Below are 27,828 nucleotides of genomic sequence, written 5' to 3' on the forward strand. Positions count from 1 at the left end.
TAAAATCAAAGCATAGGTACCTATAAGGGTACCTACTACCTAGTGGCTTTCCAAATTGTATGAGAATATAGCTGAAGTAATAATAAATGTTATTTTGATTTGTGTTTGTTCCAAAATCTAAAGGAAGTGAATCGAAATATATTCACATTAGTAAATTTAATTTAAAATTTCATAAATCTCAAAATTTTGAAATAGGTACCGACTACCGAGGTATACAATTTCTAAAAGTTTTGATCGAACTAACTATTAAAACATAATATATAAATATATGAACAGAATTTTTCATATATCAAACCTTAAGTCAACAAAAACGCAATTAAACTTACAAGTTGGGATCGAATCCAGGCCCTCTAGCGCAAAAGTCAGGGTCACAAACCCCTGAGCCAAGTCTACTAAACGGAATGACCTTTTCAGTTTTAAATATTATCAAATTAATAGATGTAAGTAACTAGTTAGATATAACTACATATTTTATTCGTGATGTACAAAAAATAAATTCACTTTTATTATTCTTACTAGAAAACGGACTATCACCTTGTTGTTTAAAATCGATCTACCTACTTATTTATAGTTAAGGAAAATTAATTATTTAACAACAGATTAATTCTGAACACCACAGATTAAAAACAAAAAAAAACAATCTTGTCCGGAAAGGAGAGTGATGTGTTTATTCATTCAGTTAAAAGCTACATTTATATGTCAAAAACACATTCTAAATTCAAAAATTTAGAATATCAAATTCGAATATTTTATATCTCGCCATTGAGATAATATTACTATTATCTCAATTACTACTACTACTATATTACTACTAGTATCTCGCCCACTTTTTACATTAATAAGTAGTAGTTAGCTAACGCTATAATAGAAAATACATTGTGACGAAATTGAAATTTAAATAAAAAATCGAAACTAGGTAGGTAGACCGTATATTTTCTTCTTTGTTTATAATTACGATGAATTTCAATTCATTTCAATTACACAGGTAATTGTATTGTGAAATTGTATTTCAATTGATATATTATACATTATCCACGTTTGATGTTTAAGTTTTAACCTGTGGCTGTGGTTGTAACTTTTCAGTAACAAAATTAATAATTATCTATTAGTTTTAATAACTAGATAGGTACGTACATCGATCATGAGTTGTATATATTTCTATAGGTATTGGCTATATGTATTTGTAGCTGAAAAATAGAGCTTACAAGTATTTTATATGAGTGATTGTTTGTAGGTAGTATTTTTTTCATTAATATCTACACGGGTAAATTCAAACGTTTCTATTGAATGGAAAATACTATAAAACGATCATACCTACTAGGACTGCACAAAATCCACATCACAATTCATTGTCATATACCTACCTACTTGACCACTGCACTAAACCAACCGCTAACATTGACTTAAAAAAATATTTTACCTGCCTCCAACAATACATACCTGCATACAATTCAAATAGTAAAAAAAATCATAAATAAATAAAGGTCATTGTACGTACGTGACAATACAGCGCTTCAAGGCTTTTGTTCAATAGTGGAGCGCTGTAAAAATTGTCAGATTTAATTATGAACTCATTTATGTAGTTATCTCACTGATGATGAAAATATAACAAACATGTTCCCAACGTACATGATCACATAGCCGCTGCAGCGCTGTTTCATGTACTGTACAATATAATAATAATAATTGATACGTACCATTGCGCATTGTGTGATAATTAAAACTAAGCCGCTACATCGCTGAGTTAGAAAAAAAATTATAAACAAATAAAGGTCATTGTACGTAAGTGTCAAGTCAGCGGCTTCAGCGCTGTAACACAAATCTCAGCTGAGTTGCAAGTCGGACACCTGACGTCGGCCCCCCGCCCCCCCGCAGCCATCAGCTGTTAATGTCACCCCACCCGCCTTTCCCCTTCGTTTGTGTAATGCGAGGAACTGCGGCAAGAATGGATATGACTACGTAATTTAATTATTTTTTGCATTTTTACTAGATTAAAATCCGAAAAAAATATTTTTTTTGTATCTTATGCTTTATAAATACGATCAGAAATGAATATTAACTTATTAATTAAGTTATTCAAACAATATAAACACGTTACACGTTCTTGGCGTGACCATGTAATGAGTGATTGCGTAACAATATTTTTATTATTTCCTTTTTTCATTATAATTTCATTTTATAAATAAACTCACTCTATGAACCATCAAGAATTCCTTGTTATATACTCACACCGTTTCATGTTGTTCTTATCATAAATGATGAAAGCTGATATAGCGAGTAACGATAGAAAATACCAACTTTTTAATAATATATGACACATTATGGCTGTCAAATGAATAATTTATTGCATTGTCGATCCGGGGCGTACATCCCCCAGGGGGAGGCGCGGCGGGGGAATTCGGCGCGGGGAACGGAGGCACGTCAGTCCGCGCTGGGCGGCCGAGCGAGCGCCATGTCTACGTGTGCGCCGCGCGCGTGCTGCCGGCCGCGCGCCCCGCCGACCCTACTCGACATCACCGCAAAGATAGTCGCCGCCGCGATCCCGTTCCAACGCATCGAGGAGCGCTACGAACGCATCCCCGAGCCGGTGCAGCGGCGCGTCGTCTACTGGTCGTTCCCCAGAGACGAGCGCGACATATGCATGTACTCGTCGCTGGCGCGAGCGCCGCCCGACGACCACAGGAACATCGCCTTCTGCCGCGGCCTCAAGCTGCTCGAAGCCGGCTGTGTTGAGAACGTCCTCCAAGTCGGTGAGTGTCCGCTGATCGCGCCTGCGCCTGTTTACTAATACGCGCCTCGCCCACCCCGCCGTATAAATAAAAACCTCGACGTGTGCGATCGATAGCTCTCGGAAATTATTCATGCGTCGAGAGATTAGGGCTTCAGAAAAGGCCCTCGAATCCAGTCATTCGGACAAACCAGCGAAACAACTTTAAAACTCGTTAGTGCGGTGAGGTCGATACGAGAAATCACGGCCGGTATCGGTAATTAATCCGCGTAGGTACATTTACATCAGTATAGCTCACGCTGCATTCTGCATCCACTTCCTCGGTTTATTGCGATCAGAATTACTACTTTCGAAACTACGTCGTGAAATTCGGCTGACATTACCATAACTGGATGTCCCGTTATATAGGGAATTACAACCGGATTTTAGTTTGCGGTTCACGTAGGCTCATGAGAGGCGAGCCGTGGCTTTTAATGTCCCTGTAGACGGATGCGAATAAAACATATTAATTGCCTGCTTTAAATCAAGGGGTCGGGCGAGTTGGCCGGTTAATATTTCGGTCGTGGGAGTGATATATTCATTTACGCTTATCTTGCATCGAGGCGTTACACATTGTGGTTGTGAGTCGGCTGGGCCGCGCTGGGTTATGCCCCGAAGGAATGATGATAATATTTATGGTGCATGCGACCTAAAATGTTGGAAGCCATTGTGATTTCGACACGACTGTTTCGACCTAAATTGGTAATCTATAATATGTCGATAAACACACGTTCCCCGGCGTATCTATTATTCCCACAATCCTATCTCTTTCGATCTAAGACGCGCCCACTTTATACCAAATGCTGAAACTTGAATGTATTCTTAGAAATAAGTAAATAACACTCGCCTACAACAAATATTAATAGTACGATAAGCGTAAAGTTAATTTGTGTTCTGAGAAATTGTAATGGATAAATAAAATATGTTATAATTACTTGAACATTAGAGAATTTTGAGGTTCTCCAGTTAGGTATGACTTGATATTTTGTTGTAGTTTTTATGGATATAGATAATACCTAATTGCTTGCAAAAAAGCTATGCTTCTAGTTCTGATGCTACATTTTCGCGTCTTAATTTAAAAGTCACACACTATATGTACTACATATTATTCTGTATTATTTAATAGTTGAATTATACAATTTTGTCACAAGCAGCCGCCCGCCCTAGCTTCGATCGGAATAAAAAACTAATTTTTTAGATACCTACCTACCTACATTAAATTTTTGAATACCTAGATAATGTACTTGTATACCTATATGTTTATGTGAAAATCGTGATTGAGTAAGAAGCATATAAACAAACAAACTATCACTTTTAAAAATGAACCTATTAGAATACATTTTATCTAAAATCCTAAAATAGAACTGTATGTTATGGCTGGTTCACACTTTGATTAGTGCGAGTGCAGGTGATGAGTAGTACTACGTGTGGACAGCGACTGTTTAGTGCGAGTGTTTAGTAGGCTGTGTAGTAAAGTGAATAGAAGCGTGTTCTATTTTTTTGCGAGTGGACTGCGAGTAGCCACGTCCCGCGCGCCCTCCCTTCCCCCTCACTCGCAGTGTGCCTGCCTAAACACGTCTGGACAGGAGTGTTTAGTGTTTAGCGTAGTGTGTAGCGTCGCGAATTTCACCATTGTCCTGCACTCGCACTAATCACCTGCACTCGCAGTTGAATTGGACACTACTCGCACTACACACCTGCACTCGCACTAATCACCTGCACTCGCACTAATCAAAGTGTGAACCAGCCATAAGTAACGAAAGATGTACATGCTTAATGCTTATGCAATAGATTATAGGTAGTATGACTATCTACCTATTGTGAAAAACCGGGCAAGTGCGAGTCGGACTCGCGCACGAAGGGTTCCGTACTATCATCTATAATAGAAAATCACGTTTATTATATCTAGATCTACCCCCCTTAATATATATTTTATTTTTAGTAGGTAGGTATTTGTTGTCATGCCGCAACGGAAATACCTACATCATTTGTGATGTCAAATTTCAGCTTTCTAGCTATCACGGTTAATGAGATACAGACTGGAGACAGATAGTCAGACAACGAAGTCTCAGTATAGGGTCCCGTTTTACCCTTTCGGCGTGGAACCCAAAACTTCGTAGGTAGGTATAGATATTTCAAAAATAGCGAAAGGGTAAATTAGCATTCATAAAGCTATAACATCGAAGCCACGAATACGCATGATTTCGGAACACAAGTATCTATAAGTACAAAGACATAACTTATCTTTATCAAACAAAACGAGAATAAACTAGTTAATAATAAATTGGCTCCTTTCGATACAAGCCCTGTTCGATACATCAGATAGATTTAAAACTTGCTGGCATCATTAGGAGACTGGTTACGGACACAGATTCTTGAATAAAAGAACAAATTCAATGCATATGTCATGCTTGCATGTATCATGCTCATGTATGCAACTATGTTACATTTGACCATCAACTAATGTAAAGAAGTTTAGATATTAAAATGCATTAATTGATTTCATGTGAAATCACACAATATCATATAAATTACAGTTGATACATTTCAATATTTTGAAAAATTATAGAATTGCTGAATTTGGAATAGGTCATAGGCTAGCTATTCGAGTTCGCTCGCGTGCAGGGCTTTGCCTTATCACTCGCTGTACCCTAACAAGTTTTCATTTCCTGTTGCATCCATCAAAAATTTTCTTTGCTACATAAAAGATAAAAGTGTCATTCTTAAATGTTTCATCTCTTTCTTATATTTAATTTAAACTCAGAAGGTAAAAAAATTCTATGAGCGATTGAGTTTTTCCAATGGAACATATGAACATACACATACAATACTAATATATTTTATTCTCTTCATTAGCTAGCATCTGTTACAAAAAAAACAAAAAACTTAAAAACCTTGTCAAACAAAGTGTCATGCTTGATGAACTTGTATATATTTTATATTTATATGCATGTGCATATTTGAAACGTTGTGATGCAAATTTCATCGAGAGAAATGCAGTCCATAATTTAAATGTATGCAAATTCATATTGTATGAACGAATCTATCGAAACCGGTTTAAATTGAGATTGTTATACTTCTGATATTATTTATTGCCAATGTTGGTACCTGCTTTATATTCAAAAGGATTATAGTCCCCATTGAATATCTATTTACTAAATAATTTGAATAACATGTCTGTATAATAATTTAATTTTTAGACGGAACCAATAGCCAATCATTATTATTTTTTATGGGAATGTATTGATTCTTCTCTATTTTTGATACGTATTTTGCCTTCTCAAAATAACCATAGTTCGCGGCAAATCAGACCGCTCTGAAGTAAGTCACAAGAAGAAGCAAATGCAATTTTGAATGCGATAGAGAAGGATAGAAAATCCAACTTCAGAGCGGAGTTTATATTCTGTCATGACACATGAAAAAACGGGTTTTCAAATATTCCAAAGCATAATCTATCTTTGTTCCATATTTCAGGAAATATATTCTTGCATGAAAGCAACAAAGATTTCCATCTTAACTTGTATGATCAATAGAATGGTATTAAATATATATGACCACAGGAACTACGTGTTCATAAACTTATGATACTAAATTATAAATACTATAAATGAATCATTAGCAATGCCATGCAGGCATGGACACGGGGAAACGTGTAGTTAAAAATGTAGGAGCCATTACAGTTGGCTAGTGAATAATCTACAGCTGATATTGTTAAATATTCTATGCTTATTATAATTGTATGGTTCTATTCCACTGCATGATGCCGTAGGGAGGATTACGGAAATATTGTGAAATAAAGGTATATAGAAAGGGACTGTTTTGTGCATGGTGGTAGAAGTAATGTTTCTTGTTTGTGCTTGAACTAATTAGAATTATTCTAGACTGAGTATCGTAACAAAATCAATACACATATCTATACATTCAACAACCATATTGCTTTTTGAGCACAGTCTTTGTGAAGAACTAAGAATAACAAAGACAGTGAATACGATTATCAGATGAAAACAGAACTATGAAAATGTAAAGGGCTAATAAGCACGTAGAGTGAGAGCTTGAAAAAATGATAACTTGTAATTCTCACAAACCGCGGTTCTGAGAAGGTTTGAGGTTTATTGCTCAAGCTGCCATGATTCATCCGATGATCTTTGATATCATTACGTTCCTGAGAACTTGGCTTTTTGTTGGCGTGTGCTTGGAATAGTTAAGCGTTTATTTTTGACTTATGTCTGCTATAAATGAGAATTTTTAAGGGATAAGAGAGAAATCATGTTTGTTACGAAAGATGAGATTAAAAGTGAAATCGTTGTTGAATTTCTTTGCAAGGATTTTCTTTCCAATCTTCCATTATTATTAGCGATGTGACTCATTTTTTGGTTTGTGACCAATTTGGTACGCCACGCCGATAGATTTAAGTGTATCACGACGAGCAATGATATTTTAAACTGACTAGCATCAAGTGGAAGTATATCGTCTATAATATGAGTCAACGATAAACTATACATATTTATCAACGCATAGCCAAGATCTCGGTAAGAAAAATGTCTAAACCCCAACAAATCTTATAATAGTTTAGACTCTAGTATATTTTGGACACAAACCTTATATGAAACTGGACATCAACAAAAGACAGCGCTTGGAGCAAAACCAGAAACGCAGTTATATAAAGCATGACGTCACAACTAGATGCTCTAACGCTCAAACAATATCTCCTTGACCCCCGATTACGATTCGCTCATGAATCACCAATTCACGACAATACTATTTGACAGACGAAATTATTAAAAATTACACTCAATAATTTTTCGTCACTGCTGTGCGTCATTCACAATTGAAAGGTCAAATTCTTACCTCCCGCAATCTATTCATTGTAACTATCCCTTATTTAGAAAAACTTAATGCAAGGAATGACGTATAAAGTGGCAATAATATAAACAATGAAAGAATATATGCCAATTTATAGTTCGCTCACGATAATATTATAAGAATTACAAATAAGTTGTATCAGAACGACTTTTATAGTAATGATGCTGGTTTTTCACGCAACCATTGTGGTTTCAATTTCATAAAATAATATAAAATTTGTAACGCTAGAAACGTTACAATCAAACCACGTAAGAGATCATCCTAATTTGGTTTTAATAGCTTTAAATACCGGTCAAGATAAGCCGGAATATCTATAGTTAAACTAGACTATTTATTATAAAACAATTACCACAGAACTCGTTTCGAATAATATCTGTCTGTACTATAAATTCGAATAATATCTGACTATACAATAAATACATTATGGAATTCTTACTATCTAAGCACAGCCTTGGAAGAAATTCCATAAGTCAATAGTCCTAAAACAACAAATGCAAAAGTGAAGAAGTTTGAATGGCCCTTTTTTCCTCAAATGAAAAAGATTGTAACAAATCAACATTGACAGTCATTCAGCCAACAGTGTGGTTATTCTACGGTACCGTGAAAAGCTACCATCTGTTAGCACAATCGCGATTCATAGCAACAAAGATGTACTAAGCAAACGGACATACGAACGTGTCCGCTGAAAGGAGCCTTGTCCACCAACAGTTTCACAGTGCCGGTACAAGAGCCGCTCTGTCGTGTGACCTCGTCCCGTAAACCAGCCTAACTTGACCTCTATATTTATTCCGACAACCCCATTCTTGTCTGACGCTCTATGCGATCCGCGGGGAGGAGAAGCTCTCCATTATTGGTCAGCTTACAAAGACACGTTGTAAGCACCTCCGCGCTCAACCAATTGGCAGTTCCACAAAGGACCCTTTGAAATGGGAATAGAGTACGATTTGGGTTATACGGTAGTTTTGTATAGCTTGAGTTGTTGAAGGCAAACGAGGTTCTGAAGAGGTAATCGCAGTCTATTCGATGGAACCATTGTTTGGGACGGTATATGGATTGTAAAACATAAATAGTACGGAGTTTAAACAGATGCGCAATAAGCATAAAGCCTTTGAAATCTATTTAACTGATATTTGCGTTTAAATTTTATGATTTGTGGGGAGCTCAATTGGAAATATTTTATTGCTCTTGCTTGTAGAAAGACTGATGTTCTTGACAAATTGCTTTAAAGTGTGTTGTCGCTTTACCTTAAAATTTTCTTTTTGTTCTCGAGCACCAAATAGCAATGAAAACAATGATTTCCACACATTTCCTACCAACAACTACTTTTTTGTTTTGTGTGTAAATATGCATCAAATGTCGAAAAACGTCCCTTCACTATAAATTCGTTTAACAGTGGTCAGCTAATTTGATTTATTTTATGACTGACAAAAATAACCGAAGCGAAGATATAAAAGTTACTAATTAAATAAGACCTCTGGTAGATCTGTAGTTTGCTGTATAAATTAGTAAGTGATGATTTGTCGTGGGAAGGAAAAACAAATGGTAAATGCTGACACATACATGTAGTATCTACAGCCCACTCATCCAATCTTAATGGTAAGGCATTTTTGTAACTATAGGTTTAATTTGTCGTCTTCAGGGTTTAAACTTCCGTGAAGCGATTATTTTAATATCGATTGCCAATCGACATGGTTTGTTTAAATTGCATGACGAGCATTGAGCCAAATTATTTGTCGAATGTGTACTTAAGATTTTGTTTGATGATTACGATGATTTTATTGATAGGTATGCCATATTGTAATGGCCTTATTTATGATATCATACTCAACATTCTTGTTTTAGCTATATAAAACCTATAATAAATCTCTTGAGAAGTTAATAAATTTTCTGTCAGCTTTAGTGGAACAAATATGGTATGTAATAAATTTCCTGGTTTATTTAATATTTAATAAGAAAATAGTTTCTGGTTTATGTTACGGACAATGTGCATAAAATAAAAGTAAGGAATTTTATGAATTGCCAAGAACTAAAAATAAAGTTTGGAAAATCCAAAAGTGCACGACTCATAATGCTCATTTAATTATGAAATATAAAAAAAAAACTTATTGTAGTTTTCGTTTTTTATTAATTGCAATTAGGTAAACGACACTGAATTAATTAATCATTCGCATTCAGTGACCTACAATCGTCGATTAGAATATTTAAAAAAAAATTTAACTCAAATGATGGATTTTTTCACATGTTATAGTGTTTTCAGGTTTCACACATGACGGACAGGAAAATTTTTTGATCTATTTCGGTGTTTTTTCCAATTCTATTGAAGTAAATCAATTTTTAAAAAGTATGGGATTAATCTCCATTAAATTATCTCGACAATAGTATGCAAAATATCTTGATTCCGTGAACTAACAAGGCTATAATAATAAGAATAGCTGCAAAAATGAGGCGAAAAAAATTTTTTGATCGTAAAGCACTCTCTGATGCTTCGCATCATGAGCCGTGCAATATGTATATTATTAAATTCACAGAAAGTGCTTCTTTAAACTTTATTATATATCAGACACATTTTTCAATCTTAGAGAGAAAACTATAGCTACCAGTTGATATATTATCTTTCGAAGTGAATATTTTTATCTAGCATAGTGTTTGGCTACGAATTGTTTGGAAATCGATAAAGTACAAAACTAAATAAATACACCACAGCATTATAAAACAAATGTTACATACCGTTCGTAACCTCTGTTCCTAGTTCCAACGTCACAATATTTCTTATAAATGAATTTCCATGAATATTTTTCCCACAATTTATCTATATTGTCTTGAACTGTGCTGAGAATATTAAAATTAAAATAGACACTGCAGCTTGGTAGTTAAAATTACTTAATTCGAATAGAGTCAAAGGTTCAACGAATGGAGCTATAAGTAGGAATAGCGAGGTTATCTTGGGTCAGGCATCAATTATTGGCGCAGAGGGTGAGGGGGTCAACAATTAGCACCAATCAGACACAGGAAGACAGAATTAACTCGTCACTATATTTGACACTGACCCTTGCATTGCTCTGTTTGTTAGATATTACGTAGACCAGATAGACATTAATATAGTCTGGACTCTGGAATAATCTAGAACATTTAGATGAATCAGACAGTTAGGAAATCGTTATCGTAATAAGTCTCGTTCCGCTTTTGATAGAAATTTCGATGATGATGCATATTAAAAACACTGCCAATACAACTGCGTTGAATAAACTCAAACATTATTTGATTTATGTAGCGCTTTTGTCGTTTAATCGTCGTGTTCTACTGTCATTTAACAATTAGGCAGTATGCACCACCGATTCGGGTTACACTTTGAGACAATTACTACTCGTAATTATTGCAATAGACATCAAAATCGATCTTGGATTATTGCCTTTGTTTAGATAAGTTTTCTCAAGTGATTTGTACGTACTACGTAGTATTAAACTATGTACTTCAGTGTTAATTTATACTTCGGCTTATAAGTATATCGCATCATCTTAATTAGTAAATGGAAATAAATGTCCCCCATTGTTTTAATACACCAAAGTTTATGTAAATTTATAAACAATAGGATTAGGATTTTGATGCGGTTTTTTTTAATAGATAGAGTGATTCAAGAGGAAGGTTTATATGTATAATAACATCCAGTAAATAGTGGAGAAGTACTGTTATTTTTGAGGTTTCTAATGTGATGTCGTAAAAAATTACATTTTTTCCGCTTACATTGCAAACGCAGGCTGAACCCTACGAGTTTTATCAAAATAATGTACTAAGTATTATACACATTGAAAAGGTCTACAGAAAAGTCCGCGATGGTATATGTCTATCTCTTATGGATAACCCACAATAACTTTTTTTTGTCATTTACTTTTTACGACAAATAATGGCTAATTTTCGATGCGATTTTAACCAATACAGCATTAATCCTTAACCAATTAAATACCTTGAATACATTGTTCATTTAATATAGATCTATATGGCCCTTTACACCGTATGATTTAAGTGAATATTTTCGAAGATATTACAGATTTAAAAATTGCGGGACGTAGCGTTTGCGGCGGTACCGGCCGGCCGCCCGGCTATCTATTTTATACCCGTGCGAAGCTGGAGCGGGCCGCTATGTTTTTATATACAACGTTCACAGTTTTTCTGTAGTGTATTTAGTATCAGCATTGCACCCGTGCGAAGCCGTGGCGGGTCGCTAGTAAATATTATAAAGCATTTGAATCCCATAAAACCAAAAATAACAAATTCAACACCAAGATTTGATGAAACACTGGTCAAAATTTTCTTCATAACCTTCTAGGTTCTAGCAAAAAGGTTTAAATTTGATTTTAGACGCATCAATTAAAACCTGAATCATTAACTCTAAATACATGTTACAATGGAAATGGATATCCATCACACCGAAGATGGAGCGGTTTTGTAATATAGATCCGTATCATTAGTTATTGTCATTTATAATGATAGTGCCGGTTTGACGGGCGGTCCATTGTCGACCATTTAGTTTGTACGCTTCACATCACTAGATGTGGGAATATTTAATTATTGATTGGAATATAACGAAAAAATTTGAATTCCATATCCCACGGCATCGGTAAAGAATCAAAGAAAAGAAATATACAATATTCATTTTTCTCAAGGATGAGTACCTTAATTACACAGTACTGATTGATGCAAAACTAGTTTTCCTAATGTAGTGGCACTCGAATATTCTTTAACATTCCATCTCCTATTTCTTCTTCTTCATGTTTTATTATTTGGTCAAAATTACTCCTAATTTAAATAACAGTAATATCTTTCCTTATGAACTACAATAATTGGCTATACGATGCTTGATTAGAAAACATTTTTTTAACTTTAAACTCTAAAGTAAATTACTTCTAATGAAATTGTGTCTAACGATAAATAGAAATAAAATCTATCTCTAGTTTATGTAAACGTGACATTCCCAACAACTTGACATTGAAAAACATGTCATATCGGCTTTGATTAATGGTGTATGGACATTCAGTGTTCTCTATCAATCAATGTGATATCTGATTCCATTGGTGTCCACTGTCCATATATGAATCATATTCGCGACGTTTTATAATTTTTCAATGCAAATGCTTCCCTTGCTTTATAAAGAGACATTAAACATGGTTGACATGGTCGTGTACTAGTAACAGAAACTAAAAGATCCCGCCCTTTTTAATTCAGATCAAATTATCTTCATCATAATCATCATGGCACTGAAATTGATGATGATGGTGATGATGAACAAATTTGTATTCGAAATAATAGAATAATTAAAGTTCGCTATATTGATATATATTTACACAATATATCGAGTAGTAGATAAAAAACGTCCAAATCCTAATGCTCCAAAATGAACAGTATTCCTAGAATTAATCTTCATTAAAAAGGATTTTTTTTAAAACACACGGGTACAATTGACACTAGCGTAACCTCTCCGCATTTGAAACCATCACGACCCTTCCCTGATCTTTGATTCTATGAAACAACAAATACACAGGACTAAATACGAGTATACAATGTATATTATTCTTCTAAATTCTGCTAGCATCTATATCACGATATTTTTTTCTTCCCAATAAATGCAAAGCTTTAGAAAATAACATCAGCTCATTCTTGCCTGACAGTAGAACAAATGGTTAAATACCATATTATGCTACATTGTATTAAATAGAACTTTCAAAACCATGTACCCGCTTCCCAGGACGAAATTATTGCCTTCGACACGTAATACGAACTTCCGTTTTCATACAAATAGGCGATTGCATCTATTTCTAAACCCTAATAATATGTGGTACGTTGTTTACTTTTGGAGGAATTTGGAATACTTCATAGTTCAAATAATCTATGGTTTAATCCACTATCATATAGCAACAGTCACGCTGACTATCAAAATTGTGTCGAGCCGAACTGGGCCGTGTCTATCAGTTTTGATAATGGTTATTTGCGTAACTTTAACGTTGTATATTTAAGTGCTGGGCTAAAGTAGTATTGTGTCGTCTTAATTCCATTAATCTTTTTGGCCTAGAAGTTCCTAACAACAGAGTTTTTGTAAGGTTCCTTACAATTTTGTCGCGGAAGAATTCTAACAAATACCCGCGGCTCCATCATTAAAGCGGCTCGACGGAACACAGTGGGGTTTTAGTCGGTAAGAATCTGACATAACCCACGGCTCCTTCCCCGGGGGCCGTGGGTATCTTTGGAAGATTTCCCCACTATAAAAAAAAAAAAAGGTTCCTTACAATTTTGGACAAAATACAAAACGCTGGGATAACTATGTAGGATGTTTTAGATGTGAAAAGATGGATTTTAAGAATCAATTTAAAAGACATTTTAAAACCTTCCATATTGTTGAATGCCATTTTTATTAAAGGTTCTCTGAAGGGTTCAATACAATCCAGTCCTCATCATTTTCATGACAATTCAATTTCGGATTGTGAGGATTATAAAATTCACATTAAATTATCTTTCGACGTTGTACTTCTAAATTATCATGATATTACACGAACAATACGTACTCAAAAATTTAAACAGTCACGTTTACCAACCACGTACATTCAAATTCTTAACCACGCAGAGCTTACCACAAAACGCACTCGTTGCATTACATTGCTCCATATATTAGGGCATTGGACTATAACATTCATACATAGCAGGTAATGTACGCTGTAACTGTGTAATTTCCACCGGATACAGAGCCTGTTAAGGTTTTAAATTGGTCATATTTCGTGTATTTTAAGACAATGGCCCATCTGGATGGTTGGGTCAGTGGTATCATTAAATTGATGGCTTTAAAGGAAGATACAAGGTCGGAATTGTGGATTTGCTTTATACAGTACTATATTATTATGTTTGACTAGCTTTCCGCCTTCGGTTTCCCTTCCATGTCCTTCATTTTATCGAGTTACTCATACAAAGTGTTGATTTAATGCGAAAAGACAATTTAGTCGTGGGTTTTAAATAATTGAAATTGTAAATTTATTTTGAGAATTGCGAATTAACTTCATTACGAAATAGGCTTTTGGTATCCTGGAATAATAATTTGCTAGATATCTTTAATAATGACGATTATTGTTAACGTTTTTAAATATTTAATTTATTTTATAAATTTTGGCCATTAATTTTCATTTATTATTCATATGCGATCGTTGAATCCAAGATAAATGTATACAATTTTATCTTACATCTTTATAAGGGGTATGATGTTTAGCAAGCAGGTACGTAAATTGCTAATTAAATTAAGTTCTTATTTAAATTGTGCACATACCAAATACATGTTTTGTTTAAAAGATTTTATGACAAAAACTTTTAACTAATTCATTTAATTATCTGTTTAGTATTTTTATAATACATTTTACCAAAATACTGCTGGGTTAGTAGAAAAATGTATTTATTTGTTAATTATTTAGTGCAGCCGCGATTTTGCTTATGTAATTTGTACTACCTACATTAGTATAATATCTGTAATCAAACATATTTTTTTATGTGTCAGTTCAGTATTTTTTATTTGAATATGCTCCTAGACATAATATGAATTATTTTGTTTGGATTCCATGTATTTTTCGCTGCCCAAAACTGTTTCTTTAATAAAGTGAAGCCTGTATGTCATTGTTCTCTAAATATTATATTGATTTGAAATATTTCATGTAATAAGCACTTAGGTACCATAGTCTATTTTAAAGTTTTAAAACTTTATAGGAATGATCAACTAAACTACAGTAGCAGTAATTAAGCCCGGTCGGAACGGCAGGAAGTGAATTGTTAACACCTACACTATTTTTGTGTTGTGCTAATTTGGGAACAGTAGTTTCGGAGTAATTGAAGTGCAAATTCGAGATCTACTGATATAAAGTTAATGTCCGTTAAATTAAGCGAAAAATAACAACCATAACGCGTTTTTGCTGTGAACCTTGTATTTTTTTGGATTACCCAAATGTACTGTCGGCAAAGTAAAACAAGAAAAATAATTTATGAGTTACTTTCTGATATTCCACAATGTAGTGATGTACTTTCCAATTAAAATTAAATAAAAAGAAACTTATGAAGCGGCATATCTTCTAGCATCGTTGAAATAATGAACAAAAAAGGTAAGACAAAAAAAATATATACACCTTTCACAACATAATATACAATAGTCATAAAATATAAGCGAATGATAATTCGATTGCAAGGAGAAGTTTACCCAAAGAATTATTAATTTTCGATACTATTCCCTCTATAAATAACCATCCGATAGCGCGATCAAATCGACCCAAAACACACCGCAACCATCAACTGTAATTTTGGGCAATAAATTGTACCAATAATCAAATAAATTGGCCCGTTACCTTCCCTTTGATGCCGACGCATTTTTCAATCAACGCTTCGCACTACGGATATAATCATAACTATACCCTGTACTAAGTACTAACTAGTCTACAGTAAAAACGCTATTTAGTTTATATACTGATAGGGTATTTAAAATGCTTCAGTAGGAATGAAGAAGCAGTCTTGTTTGAAAATAACAACAATGTTGCAAACAGACAGTATGGCTTCATGGCTTCCCATCAGCACTGCACTTATGAAGCCTTACGTCATCCACTGCTCTAATTCCGAAGATGACACGCTTTCATTCATGTAATCGTAGAATGAATCGAAAATGAAGTCCCTTCACCCTCACCCAAAACTCTCGAGCCTATAAACTATGAAATTTAAAGTCAAGCGTCTCGAATCGCGTTTCAACCGCAGCAAAGACCTGTAGACAATATTATGGTCGAATGAAAAACGATTTAGACCGTCCGCAGTGTACAATGACAGAGGTATTATGGACGGAGTTTTGCGGTTTTGTTCATAACGTTTTATTTATAAGACCACTTGTATAAGATCGTGTCGCAATTTGCAGGTATAAATAAAATACATAATGAGTTTAGTAAAAACTGGAATTGGTAAAGGAAATTTGATATGATAAAACTTTAAAAGTAGGTCACATTTGCTTTCCCACGAAATTGTGTATGACCTCTTCAAAATTCTTCAAATATTTAATTACAGACCAGTCGCATTTGAGACTAGTTTGACAGATTCGTACATCCTATGCGGTCTAAAATTAATATTCTCGAAACGAGACGTTAAAAATAAAAGAGCTGCATATTCTTAATCCGAACATATGTGAAAATCATTCAGCCTAATATTAACCATGACGCAGGTGGCGGCCCCCACCCCACGGAGCGGTGGGTTATCAAGAAACTTTATACGAGGGGGAAGATAAAACTTGATATTTAACCTGATTCCTTCAGTATTAGGCGTTGTTCCAATATTTTTTATACATAATTTGATGTCTTTGTTATTGGAACTGATGTTTTTGAGTAGGTGGATGAGAAACTTACCTACTGTGAATTTAAAATTATGCAGTATTCTTGATAGTTCTCTTTGGATTTATGAATTAATATGATGTCATTGCCAGAAGAACACCATATACGTACCTATAACCAAATAACGCGATATTACTTAAAGATCGTGAAGAAAGGACAAAACAACAAAGAGATTATCACATATACAATATTGGTATCGATTTTCACATTGATAATTTAGACATTCATATAATACGATATTAATTAAGAGAAAGGAGGGCCATTAAAAATTATAAATTACACCAGAACACAGCTCGTTCAACCGGCCAGAAACGTTTATCATAATAAAAATGATATTAGGTCACAGTGGCGCCGGTAACTTAATAACACTTGGCACTAGAGCTTGGCAAGAAAATTATAGGCTCTTAAATATGATATCAGTATTCCTTTGACGTCATCGGACTTCTTTTTCCCGTGTCTTCTTGGTCTTTGTGGGAATCTCATCGCTTGAGCGTTAACACTAAAACGTAGCATGCAAACTGCATAGTGGTGACATTTTCAATATTTTGTCCTTTTGGTTAATGAGACTTTTGGCCAGGGATCTCCAGTGTACCTATTTGGGAATCAAATCACAAATAGGGGATCTTGTAGTACAAAAACTCATTACAAATTCTGATAATTCTATTCTCTCCGAACGTTAAAATTCTACGAAAAAGAATTGGCAAGCTACATAGTTACTCTTAAACTCAGTTTTTCAATACCTTACTGAGCTGGTTCATCCCAAGGATTTTATACAAAGTGTTGGCTTCACACTCTCTGTTTAATCAACGTTAGCTCCGCTTCATTTTTTCTGCTCTGTATTAGCAGTTTAACGACCGTCAATTATTTAAATGACGTTACAATGTAAAAAAGATCATGCGAAACGTAAATTTATCATTGAACGTGATGGAAAAATTGAAGTCGTGGCAATAAAGCAATTGAAGTAAATTGAATTATTATCAGCACACTATGTAATATGTATATCTAATTATCTAATACATAGTCTAGGACTTCTCTTTAATGGATATTTCTGAAACACTACAATTTTATGAATAATATGTCATGACTGAGAATGTTTTGTATTGAAGTAATTAAAAGGAAACAATTATTACATCTAAATGAATTCTATTCTCCAATCATATCTCTTGCATTGATTATAAAGCTAGTTTTTGTAAATACACACCAATTATAATAGATTGCTTACGCCCTATCCGCTCTGTAATCATGACCTTACTAAATCTCAAATTTGTTGATTATGTTCCCGCCTCACCAAGATAATAAACTAAAACTAAAATTTTGAGTTCAAATTTGTGCCTCATTCTATTAAGAATTGGTAGAATATGGTATTTTGTAATTCATACAAACATTTTCGAACAAAACTTTGACCATAGACAACGATGCAACGGATTGAAGCGAAATCACTAATTAACTGCGACTAAAAAAAGAATCATAAAAACCCCTCACGTGTCATTAGACCCCACGGAGCTGTAGACCCACATTCCAATAGCACCCTTATGAATGGTGGAATAGGGTTGAAAAACACTTGCAGCTAACCGACCCCCATAGAGAAAGGATTTTTTGTATAGCTTTTTGTAAATCTACCTGCGAACAAAACGCCAGCGTGTTTACTCGTTCTAGGAACTTGCAAATGCGTTCGTGCGATGGATTTCGAAGCGTGGTTTTGATAATTACGATTTATTTGTGAATGTCATTGCAGTTTCAGAAAATTGAATTCTAAAGAGATCGTATACAATAAGCTAGAGGTAGCAAGCATTCCTTACAGATGTAAAAATTTGTATGTTTTAGGTACGATGTATTCTCATGGACTTGTGATTAATTACTATTTTGGTGTAGCTCAATAATGTTATAATTTCTTTAGATTCTCCTTGTTTTAATTTCTAGATCAATGTCTGATTGTATTAACATTGTTGCTATTCATTACAATGTACTTACAAGTTTTTCAACTTTCCAAGATGTCCTTTTTGTGACAAATGTACTAAACAAACATTTTTGTCCAAAACATAGGTCAGGACTCAAGAGCATTTCAATTAGTGTCCGGGTCGACCCGGATCCCGGATAGAAAGAACACAATGGGAACCGGTTGTAACATTACGGATGCAACAAACCGGTTATTTATATTGCCTTATTTACTGACCTCATAATGTTTTCACTATTATCTATCAATCTTTTTTTTTCTATTGTTTGATGTGATTGAATATTTTTGTTTTGTTTTACCCCTACAATTGTGACTACAATCTACTAGTTTAATTTGTTTATCAAATTAATACATCCTATACCACTGACATTCTATCTACGCGTTTATTTGAAAATCCTTTCAATCTAGAGGCCATAACCATCTACAAACCTACCTAAAGCCCAGACCTCCGGTACAGATCACGCCTGATAAGCCCGATCCTGAAGATTAAAGTATACACGACGTAGAATACGTGCTCAGTAAGGAACTATTCACTTACAGCTACATTAGCAGGACGAAACCGATATCGATCTGCATTTAATCCCCTAATCCCAGGCTTACAGAACCCAATTTTGAACGACTCACTGAATGGATTCAATTTGAATTCGGTGCTTCGTTTCTGGATAGTCATTGGGCACCAATCATGACTCATAAATTTGTTATATGTCCAATTAAAGTATTTGTTTTCGGGCGCTCGCAGTTATTAGAGTTTTTTAGTTTTTAAATTTCATTTTTATTTTCGTTACGATAAGATATACATAATTGGTATTACAAGTACATATAGGTAATATTTTCGTTTCGTAAAAAATACCCATCAATTTCAACAATCCAGGTGGGGAAAAGTTTGGTAAATTTAAGCTATAATATGAACAAATTATCTGTGTTTACACGATGGTGGTGTAATATTCCATATTTTTACCAGATAATATACCCAATTTAAGTCTCAATTTTGATATCATTATCTTGTATGTAGGAATAGGTGTAGCATTTGTAATAAATGTCTTGTACAATGTAAATGCTAATGTAATAAATGGCTTATTACCAGGATTCAAAATGGTATATAATACCTGAAAGATAAACTAGATATCCAGGTCTCTACGCTCAGTAGAGCCTAACACGTGTCGTTGAATGTCAAACAAGAACTCACCAAAGGAAACTAAGACTTCAAGACTATCAACCCTTATTCTAATCGTGTTAATTTATCTTAGAAACATGATTATAATACTATTCTAGGAGCACACGGTGTTAAAAAATTAAACCTTCTTAGGACTCATCTGCCTTCCACTAAACATATCGCAATGAACGATATCCTTATATTGTATTATTTATCTATCTGTATCGTAATAATCACCACAATACGTGATTGGAACAATTTTAAATACGAGTGCAAGACCTATCAAGAATATTTGTACACTGTATCTTTTTGTAAGGTTTACCTTTACCTGAACTAAAGCATCTCATTTTCATCATCTTATAAGTTTCCCGCTACTACAAGATGTACTTTCTACAAAAGTCGATTTGTACCAAGTATTCCGTTATCAGTACTGCTTTTATCTCATTCTCACACATCTGGTGAGATCAAACGCATCGGCCACACTTCACTTGAAGAGGAGGAAGTACTTGATGGTACTGATGTAGCTTCTTTGGGTATATATTGTTATGAAGTATGTACGTTTGTTAATTGATGTTGTTGATGAACGGAACTGCGATCAGTTATTCGATTCATAATGGTTAGAAATAGTTTAATTTTTAGTATGAAAATATACTGTAAAATAAAATTTAAGAATTTATAAGCATTTAGATTTAACACACAATTGTTAATTTTTATATTATATCTAATTGTTAATTTTATATTATAATATTATCTTGGACCTATATTAATCAACCAATTTATCCGCATTAGTGATTTTTTTTTCATTTCTCTTTCAAGTTGATTTTTGTCCATATTGTTTACTATGACTATGACTTCAATTAATTATTTTTTATTCTTCTTTCAGGTATGTCTCGTATGGTGCTTTAAAAACATTTACGGAGTAAGTTCATTCTTATCAATAAATCAAGTTGTTTTCAAAATAATTTAAATAAAATAAAAACACGCGTTAAAAAGGAAGGAATATAAATAGTGCACAAGGGAAAACGATATGACGTAAATCACGTTTATTTAAGGTGATGAATTAATTTTTCTAACATTTACGGCCCTTTTCAAACCTTCGTAATTTTTATATTATTAAAGTTGTCGTGATGAAAATTCTTGACAAGAAAGTTCAATAGTAACACAATACGTCTACCGTTTTAGAAACATGATTCCATGATATTTTCTCGATAGAAAAAAAATACAAAGTTCTCATTGTTATTTTTTTATAATCTCTGGCATCTTCAAAATAACAAACGTAAAGTTACGACTTTTTTGATATTAACTATAAAATATACAACCTATACGTCTACCGATTTAGAATTTTGAAATATGCGATGGTTTTGAAATAAACAAGAAATACTTGAAATTAGCGCGCGACCAGCCAATATAGCGAGAGCCGCCCTGTACCTTCCTACCCCGATCGCTGCACGAGTCATTCCCGCTACGGCCGTCACACGGGGAACTTGTGTCGCTCGCGCAATCGTAAAAAAGGGTGACAACACGATAAGACAAAATGAGACAAATGGGGACAATAAAGAAAACAAGAAGAAGAAACATAAAGGTTGGAGAAAAAAGAATGCTTACAATTGGAACAAATTAATGAAGAAGTTGGTTTTATTTTAAATTTGATGATAATTGTATTATAGACGATGTTTGATATGTACCCCTGTTTTAAGTACATAACGAATGTGTAAGATTTTTTTCATTTATAGCATAGATAATCTTTTCAGAAATCCGGAATCCAGAAGGAAAATAAACCCACTGATTGTTCACAATGTGAACCCACTCCTTCGTAAGTACCTTTATTCAGTCAAAAATGTATGTTATCAACGTTCTACTGGTTTTATCGCATGATTCCATTTTTAGCAAAAAGCAACAAAGTGCAAAGAAATAAAAAATCATGGTGAACTTAGTGGAAGTATGGCGGACGTGATATGGAACAGGAGCTCATTGGAGTAGTATTATATTTAAAAAAAATACGAAAAAAATTCAAGAATTACATTTCTTAGTAGGTGGTAGATAAGTATGTTGTATAAAGAATTTGATGTTGATATTTATTTCATTTATACTTACTACACCTGTGCGGGAAATTGCTTAGTACTAAAACAGGTTTATATTCATATTTACATAGTAATGTGAGTTTTAATTTCGAAAAATTTTGTGTAAGTATATTAAATTGAGTTCCTGGGTGATCTGGAAACACAATTGGGCCCGGAAGATGGCGCTGCAGTCACTCCTCCTAATCACATGAACCGATTTGGATGAATATTTGTGTGCACATTTCATTGTTGTGGGATGATTGGTTGATTCGTTTTCACATTAGCTAATATTATGTATTTTTGTTGTAAACTTAATTTAATGTTTATAATACATTATTATTGGTATAAATAAGCCAGTGTTCGTCTCACATTGCTGTACCTGCCTACCTACCCTACCAGGGCCTAACTTTGTTCTGGCTATTTTATTTTGATTACTTGTAATGAATAATTACAATTATAATAGAGTGCAAAAAATAAATACATGCGTCAATATATTTTGTGTTTTTTTTAAAACAATTTTTCTATTTAAAAAAATATCATTCCGACCGCGGCTTTGCCCGCTTGGAATTAGGTTATATCGTGAATCCTGTTTTATCCCACAGAAGTGTTCAGTTCGGATAAAAAGTATCCTATGTGTAAATCCAGGCAATTAGCTATATTTTATCAAAATTGGTAATGTAGTCTTGACGTGATTAAGTAACAACTAACAAAAAAATATACAAATTAACATCCAAAGTTTCGCATCAGTTTTACTGTATTAGCGATATCTTCCACTCTTGACTTTGACTGAGAAGAATTAGGGTTTATAACTTCTTTCAGAAATAGTACCTTTCATTTCTGGGCATGATGTAATATCTACGTCAGCATCAAATTCTATCTAAATCAATTCAGTAGTCCGCGTTATTGATTACCATTTCATTTTTTCAGAGTAACAATATTTTATGTTATTTTAAAGATTATTTATAACCTGTATTATTTTGTAATAAAGTAAACATTACGAAATAATAATAATTATTAATAATGTCTAAGTAGTTGTTGGAAAGAAGATTATTTGTTTATAAGCAAGAAAATAAAACCAATAAATCAACAATTGAATAAATGTATAACAATATTATAACTGTATGACGACTCCATACATGTTTGTCCCGAGTCGGCCAGCGGCAGCGCGGCGAGTTTGCAAGAATGACTTCGCGCACACCCGCGTTCGCGATAGCGAGCTATTAGACTCCGCCCGCCAAGCAGTGGATTTTATTTTGTGTATCGTCTTAAATATAACTGAGAATTATGTAATATGATAAATAAATATCTGTTTTGTAATACTTTATCAGCCGTACAAATAAAAACTTGCTTATTCAAACCTTATGCAATGCATAGATATGATAAGAATAAATAAAGAATAAGGATGTCATAATTTCTTACAAATAAATTTGGAATAACGTCGATGTATCTATGCTCACGCTATGCAATAGGCGCGAAGCGGCAACGTCGCAATTCATTCACAAAATTATGAAAAACATTGAAATTGTCTACGGTTAAGCCTTGGTGCTGTCATTTTGCTGACGTTTGACTTCGTCGAATTTGTTGTGAAGTTTCATCATACGATGTTCTGTTTATTTATTTTTTAAATATTTATTGGAAATAATTTAAATATATCATTAAATATGCAAGCAAATGATAGATAACGCGATCCGCTATACGAAGATAAACCCACCTTGAGATAGAGAGTTGCCAAATAACTGGTACTCAAAACATACAACTCCAGGCTTAGAAGATTTATATTTTCAACGAAAGTGTATATATTATTGTGATAAGTTTAGAAATAAGTTTTATGTATGTATGGTTTGGCGCATGTTGTAAATAAATAAATCATTATAAATATCAAAAGGGTTTTTCATAATTTCGTATATTTTGACATTTCATACAAAATTTTCCATTTCAATAGGTACGTAATGAAATTATTAATTTGCTCAACTTTTTCTACTTCTCGTATTACTCTCATTGCTATTATCTCAAATTTAGATTGAAAATTGCTTCTAAAACTTGTAAAACACAGCACAATGTACTAAAAGATATGTTATAACTCGGTTATGTCAGACTTATACTAGGGTGGTAGCCGTAATAAGGACGGAATAGCATTAGTATGAATACTTATTACGAAGTTATACTAGGTTACATTTATTTCGTGTTTATTTGTATGATTTTTCCTTATTCTTAGTTTATTCTTTGCATAAAATTTTATAACTCGTTTATTTGTACGGCTGTATGAGTTTACCTGTTATTGATCTCAATCATCTGATATGCAAGGTTAAAATGTAATTTCCTTATAGCGTTTTAGAGCATTTGATTCACATGCGAATGGGCTCGTTAAAAAAATGCTGTTTATAACTTGTATTTGTAAAAACTATAGGAATCTAGGCAAAAAGAGCGTGTGTGCCGAGCATACGTGTCAGGAGTGAAACTTGATACGATTCAAAGCTACCAAAATTGTCGCCTTACTCCATGACGTAACGGTATTCGCATGATGCGACTGAAATTTTACTCTCAACGCGCCTAAAGAAGTTTCACTTCAAATATATCTAAAAGGAAAATAATTTTGTTGAAATAATAGTTACTTGCATTCTTGGTGTTATACCTTGGACTAGCCTTTAAAAATGTCTGAGCATTATCTAAAAAATTGCTGTGTATATTTTACTAAATTGGCTTGAATTTCAAACGCATGGGTTTCTCTAAATTTAACTCAAATACTTTAAACCAATTCCTTACATTCTAGACACTTTTGAAGATTAATGGTGTCTTTGTCAGGATTCCGTCAGCCAATTTTTTGTTAGACGCACAAATAATTAGTGAGGTTCAAGTTAAAATGGACGTTGACTATGCTGGAATAGAACATATTTTGAGATGTGTTGTTAATTCGAAGTTTTATATAATTACGTAATATACGTTTGGTTCTTGTTCATATGGAATTTCTTCGGAGTGAAAAATAATAAATTAATTCATTAAAAATCTCATAAAGCACTTTGATAATGTTCAGATAACCCTTTATAAAATTAGTTTTGGTCCAAGTTCCTATAATTTATATGTAATTGCATATAAGTAGTTTAATTTTTTATCAAACTAAACTAAATTTAATAAACATAAAAAAGTGAAATATCGTTGGCACAACAAAAGGCAGCCGTCAATGTTGCACTTGCAAGCCCACCCCCCACGAAATTACACATTTAAATGTAAAAAGCACAGATGCGTTGCGCTCTGTCGTTACAAACGAGAGCGACCAATGTAAGCTGACCTCTTGGCACCTCCCCGTGTACTAAATCTGCAGTTATTGAGTAATACGCTTTAAATGGCAGAGGTCTGGGATATTGGACGAGGGGAGCTCACATTGGCGCGTTCTTGATATCGATCTTTGGTAGGGAGTCCCTTGAGTCTCGACTCCTTTGAATTGGAGCGAATTTATGTGGATGGACGGACTATGCATTTTGTATATTGCGACGGGCTAATGTTTTGGTCGGGCCTTAAGGAGATTAATCGGACCGGATTCTCAGCTCGATTAGAATTTTGCGATGTTTGCGCACGTTCACTGCGAAGTTGTTTGCAATGTTGCTGTAGGCTCTCTAAATTAAGTTCTCTACATTCAACTGTTTTAAGATGTAAATTGTGTAAATATGTTAATTAAAAAGTAATAATGCAATTTAAAATGTAGGCACTGGAACGTTGAAATACCACGACTTACAATGTAATTTTATAGCACTATCTGTTCTAACATAAAAAATACAATGTAACGAGTTATATCCATACAACATAGAAACAATCATAAAAAAAACCATCAAACCCAAGCGATTTAGACGCCACCCAGAGCAGACAATAGCAAGTTATCGCACCAAACAAGTTCTGAGTGGGGATGGCATTGCTTATCTGGCCATCCACGAGCATGCCTCAGGGCGGCCGGCACAGCGCTCCCCCTCGCCCCCCTCACCCGCTAATAAAACGGGCCATTGCGGGGAAATGGTGATACTAAACGAGGGCTCTACTTATACTGGCCGATAAAGCTTCACCCGATTACTCCGCTCGCGTGCGTTCTATTTTAAACGTGATAATGATAACTGGATTGTTGAACGCACCGTTCGATATTCGACCAGCTGTAACACGATTTTTATATATGGAAATTTTGCGCGTATTATAGCAGCGTTGGAAGAAATTTCTCTGATGCCATGCATATGTGATAGAATTACAAGCGGTTCTTAAAGCGCTAAAATTTTCATCAAAATAAAGCCTAAATCATGTTAAGTCTCCTCTGACGTCTTTATTCAGTCTGGATGCCGTCTTGCTTACAATTATACAAAAACTCAGTTTAAAACTTAAATTTGAATGTCCAAACGTGTTCAGAATGTTATATGAGCTGTTATTTCTTTAAAACTAAAACGAAATCCTGCAGAATGAAGAAGCTTAGAAAGCTAAAATCATGCCAATTTTTATGCATATCTTTATTTCGTATAAACACATTACATAAAAGCGCATTGTTGAAATCTGACCACATCAAATACATAAAAATAAAATAGTTCAGTAGACGCCAGAACATATCCGCAAATTGGTAGGCATGTTTCCTTTTATTCGAGAAACTAATAGCGTGGAAAATTCGAACCAATTCAGGCTAGTTCTATTTAGGTTTGGGGTAAAATTACATTGGCATTACAACGCTACAAGACGAGCCATATAGGATAGAGAACAATCGAATATAAAACCTATCATGAATATATAAGGTGCAATTTCGAAGTAAGTATAGTACATTGGGCCGACTATAGAGAACATCTGATGCGATACAAGATGAAGGAGTAGGTATGACATTTTCAAAAACTGTTATCATAGTCCCATGTAAAAAAATTTTTATACACTGGTTCTGAAGATTACAAAATCAAAGGAACTAAAACAAGCCTAAAAAGGATATTTAGTGTGCACATTTCCTTTTGACCCCAAGACACACGGAATCCTAATCCAGCCAACCCACAACCCTTGTTTGTGGTACAGATTAAGTAAGCGTGTACTTTGTATAATATGGAATATGGACACGTAATGTCATTTACTTTGCTTTAGGCACGTATGGCTTAAAAGTGCCCGTTTAGGAGAGTTACACAATGGACTGTGTGTGACTGTTTTCTAATTCTGTGAAGCAGATAAGGAATAACTCTTTTATATACTTTGACTAAATATTCAGTTTCTCTTTTATTACATGCTTTTTGAAGTCAGTAATATTAAACAGCTTGTTCCACTTCATTATCTGTCCTGTGTGTGGTATAATTTAGTATCATGTGAAAGAATGTGCTTAAATTGTTCCACTGCAATCAATTCAACCTGAAAAATATATAGATAAATAATATTTCTACCTATAGGTATGAGGCATTTAGTAACTATCACTTTGATCATAATCGAATGCTATTAAATAATCTAAAATGTACATCCAAAGTTATTCCTAATTAAGAATATTATTCTTCGGAATGCAATGGTGCCTTAACCCAGAAGAATCATAAAAATAAACTTATAGATCCTCTATCCCATTACAAACAGAACTATATAGATTAGTTCCATCGACCATTATCTTCCCCCCTTTACGCACAAGTCTCTCGAAATACGTTAGCAAAAGTCGTTACAGAGGT

The 27,828-nt window shown here is 34.0% G+C and overlaps 1 protein-coding gene across 2 annotated transcripts in view; it reads left to right on the forward strand.

The window, feature by feature from the left end:
• Window positions 1–2,424: 2,424 nt before the first annotated feature.
• Window positions 2,425–27,828, forward strand: part of LOC149481465 (zinc finger SWIM domain-containing protein 4-like) — a 59,151-nt gene continuing 33,747 nt past the window's right edge. For both annotated transcript variants that reach the window (XM_089704986.1, XM_089704987.1), the window contains exon 1: window positions 2,425–2,750. In XM_089704986.1, coding sequence (XP_089561112.1) covers window positions 2,453–2,750 — 298 coding nt within the window. In that variant the 5' untranslated portion in view covers window positions 2,425–2,452. The remainder of the gene's footprint in view (window positions 2,751–27,828) is intronic.

This window comes from Colias philodice, chromosome 16 (genome assembly GCF_061535455.1).
Source record: "Colias philodice isolate Cphi_HAF_F1 chromosome 16, ilColPhil1 Martin Lab GWU primary, whole genome shotgun sequence".
Classification (NCBI taxonomy): domain Eukaryota; kingdom Metazoa; phylum Arthropoda; class Insecta; order Lepidoptera; family Pieridae; genus Colias; species Colias philodice.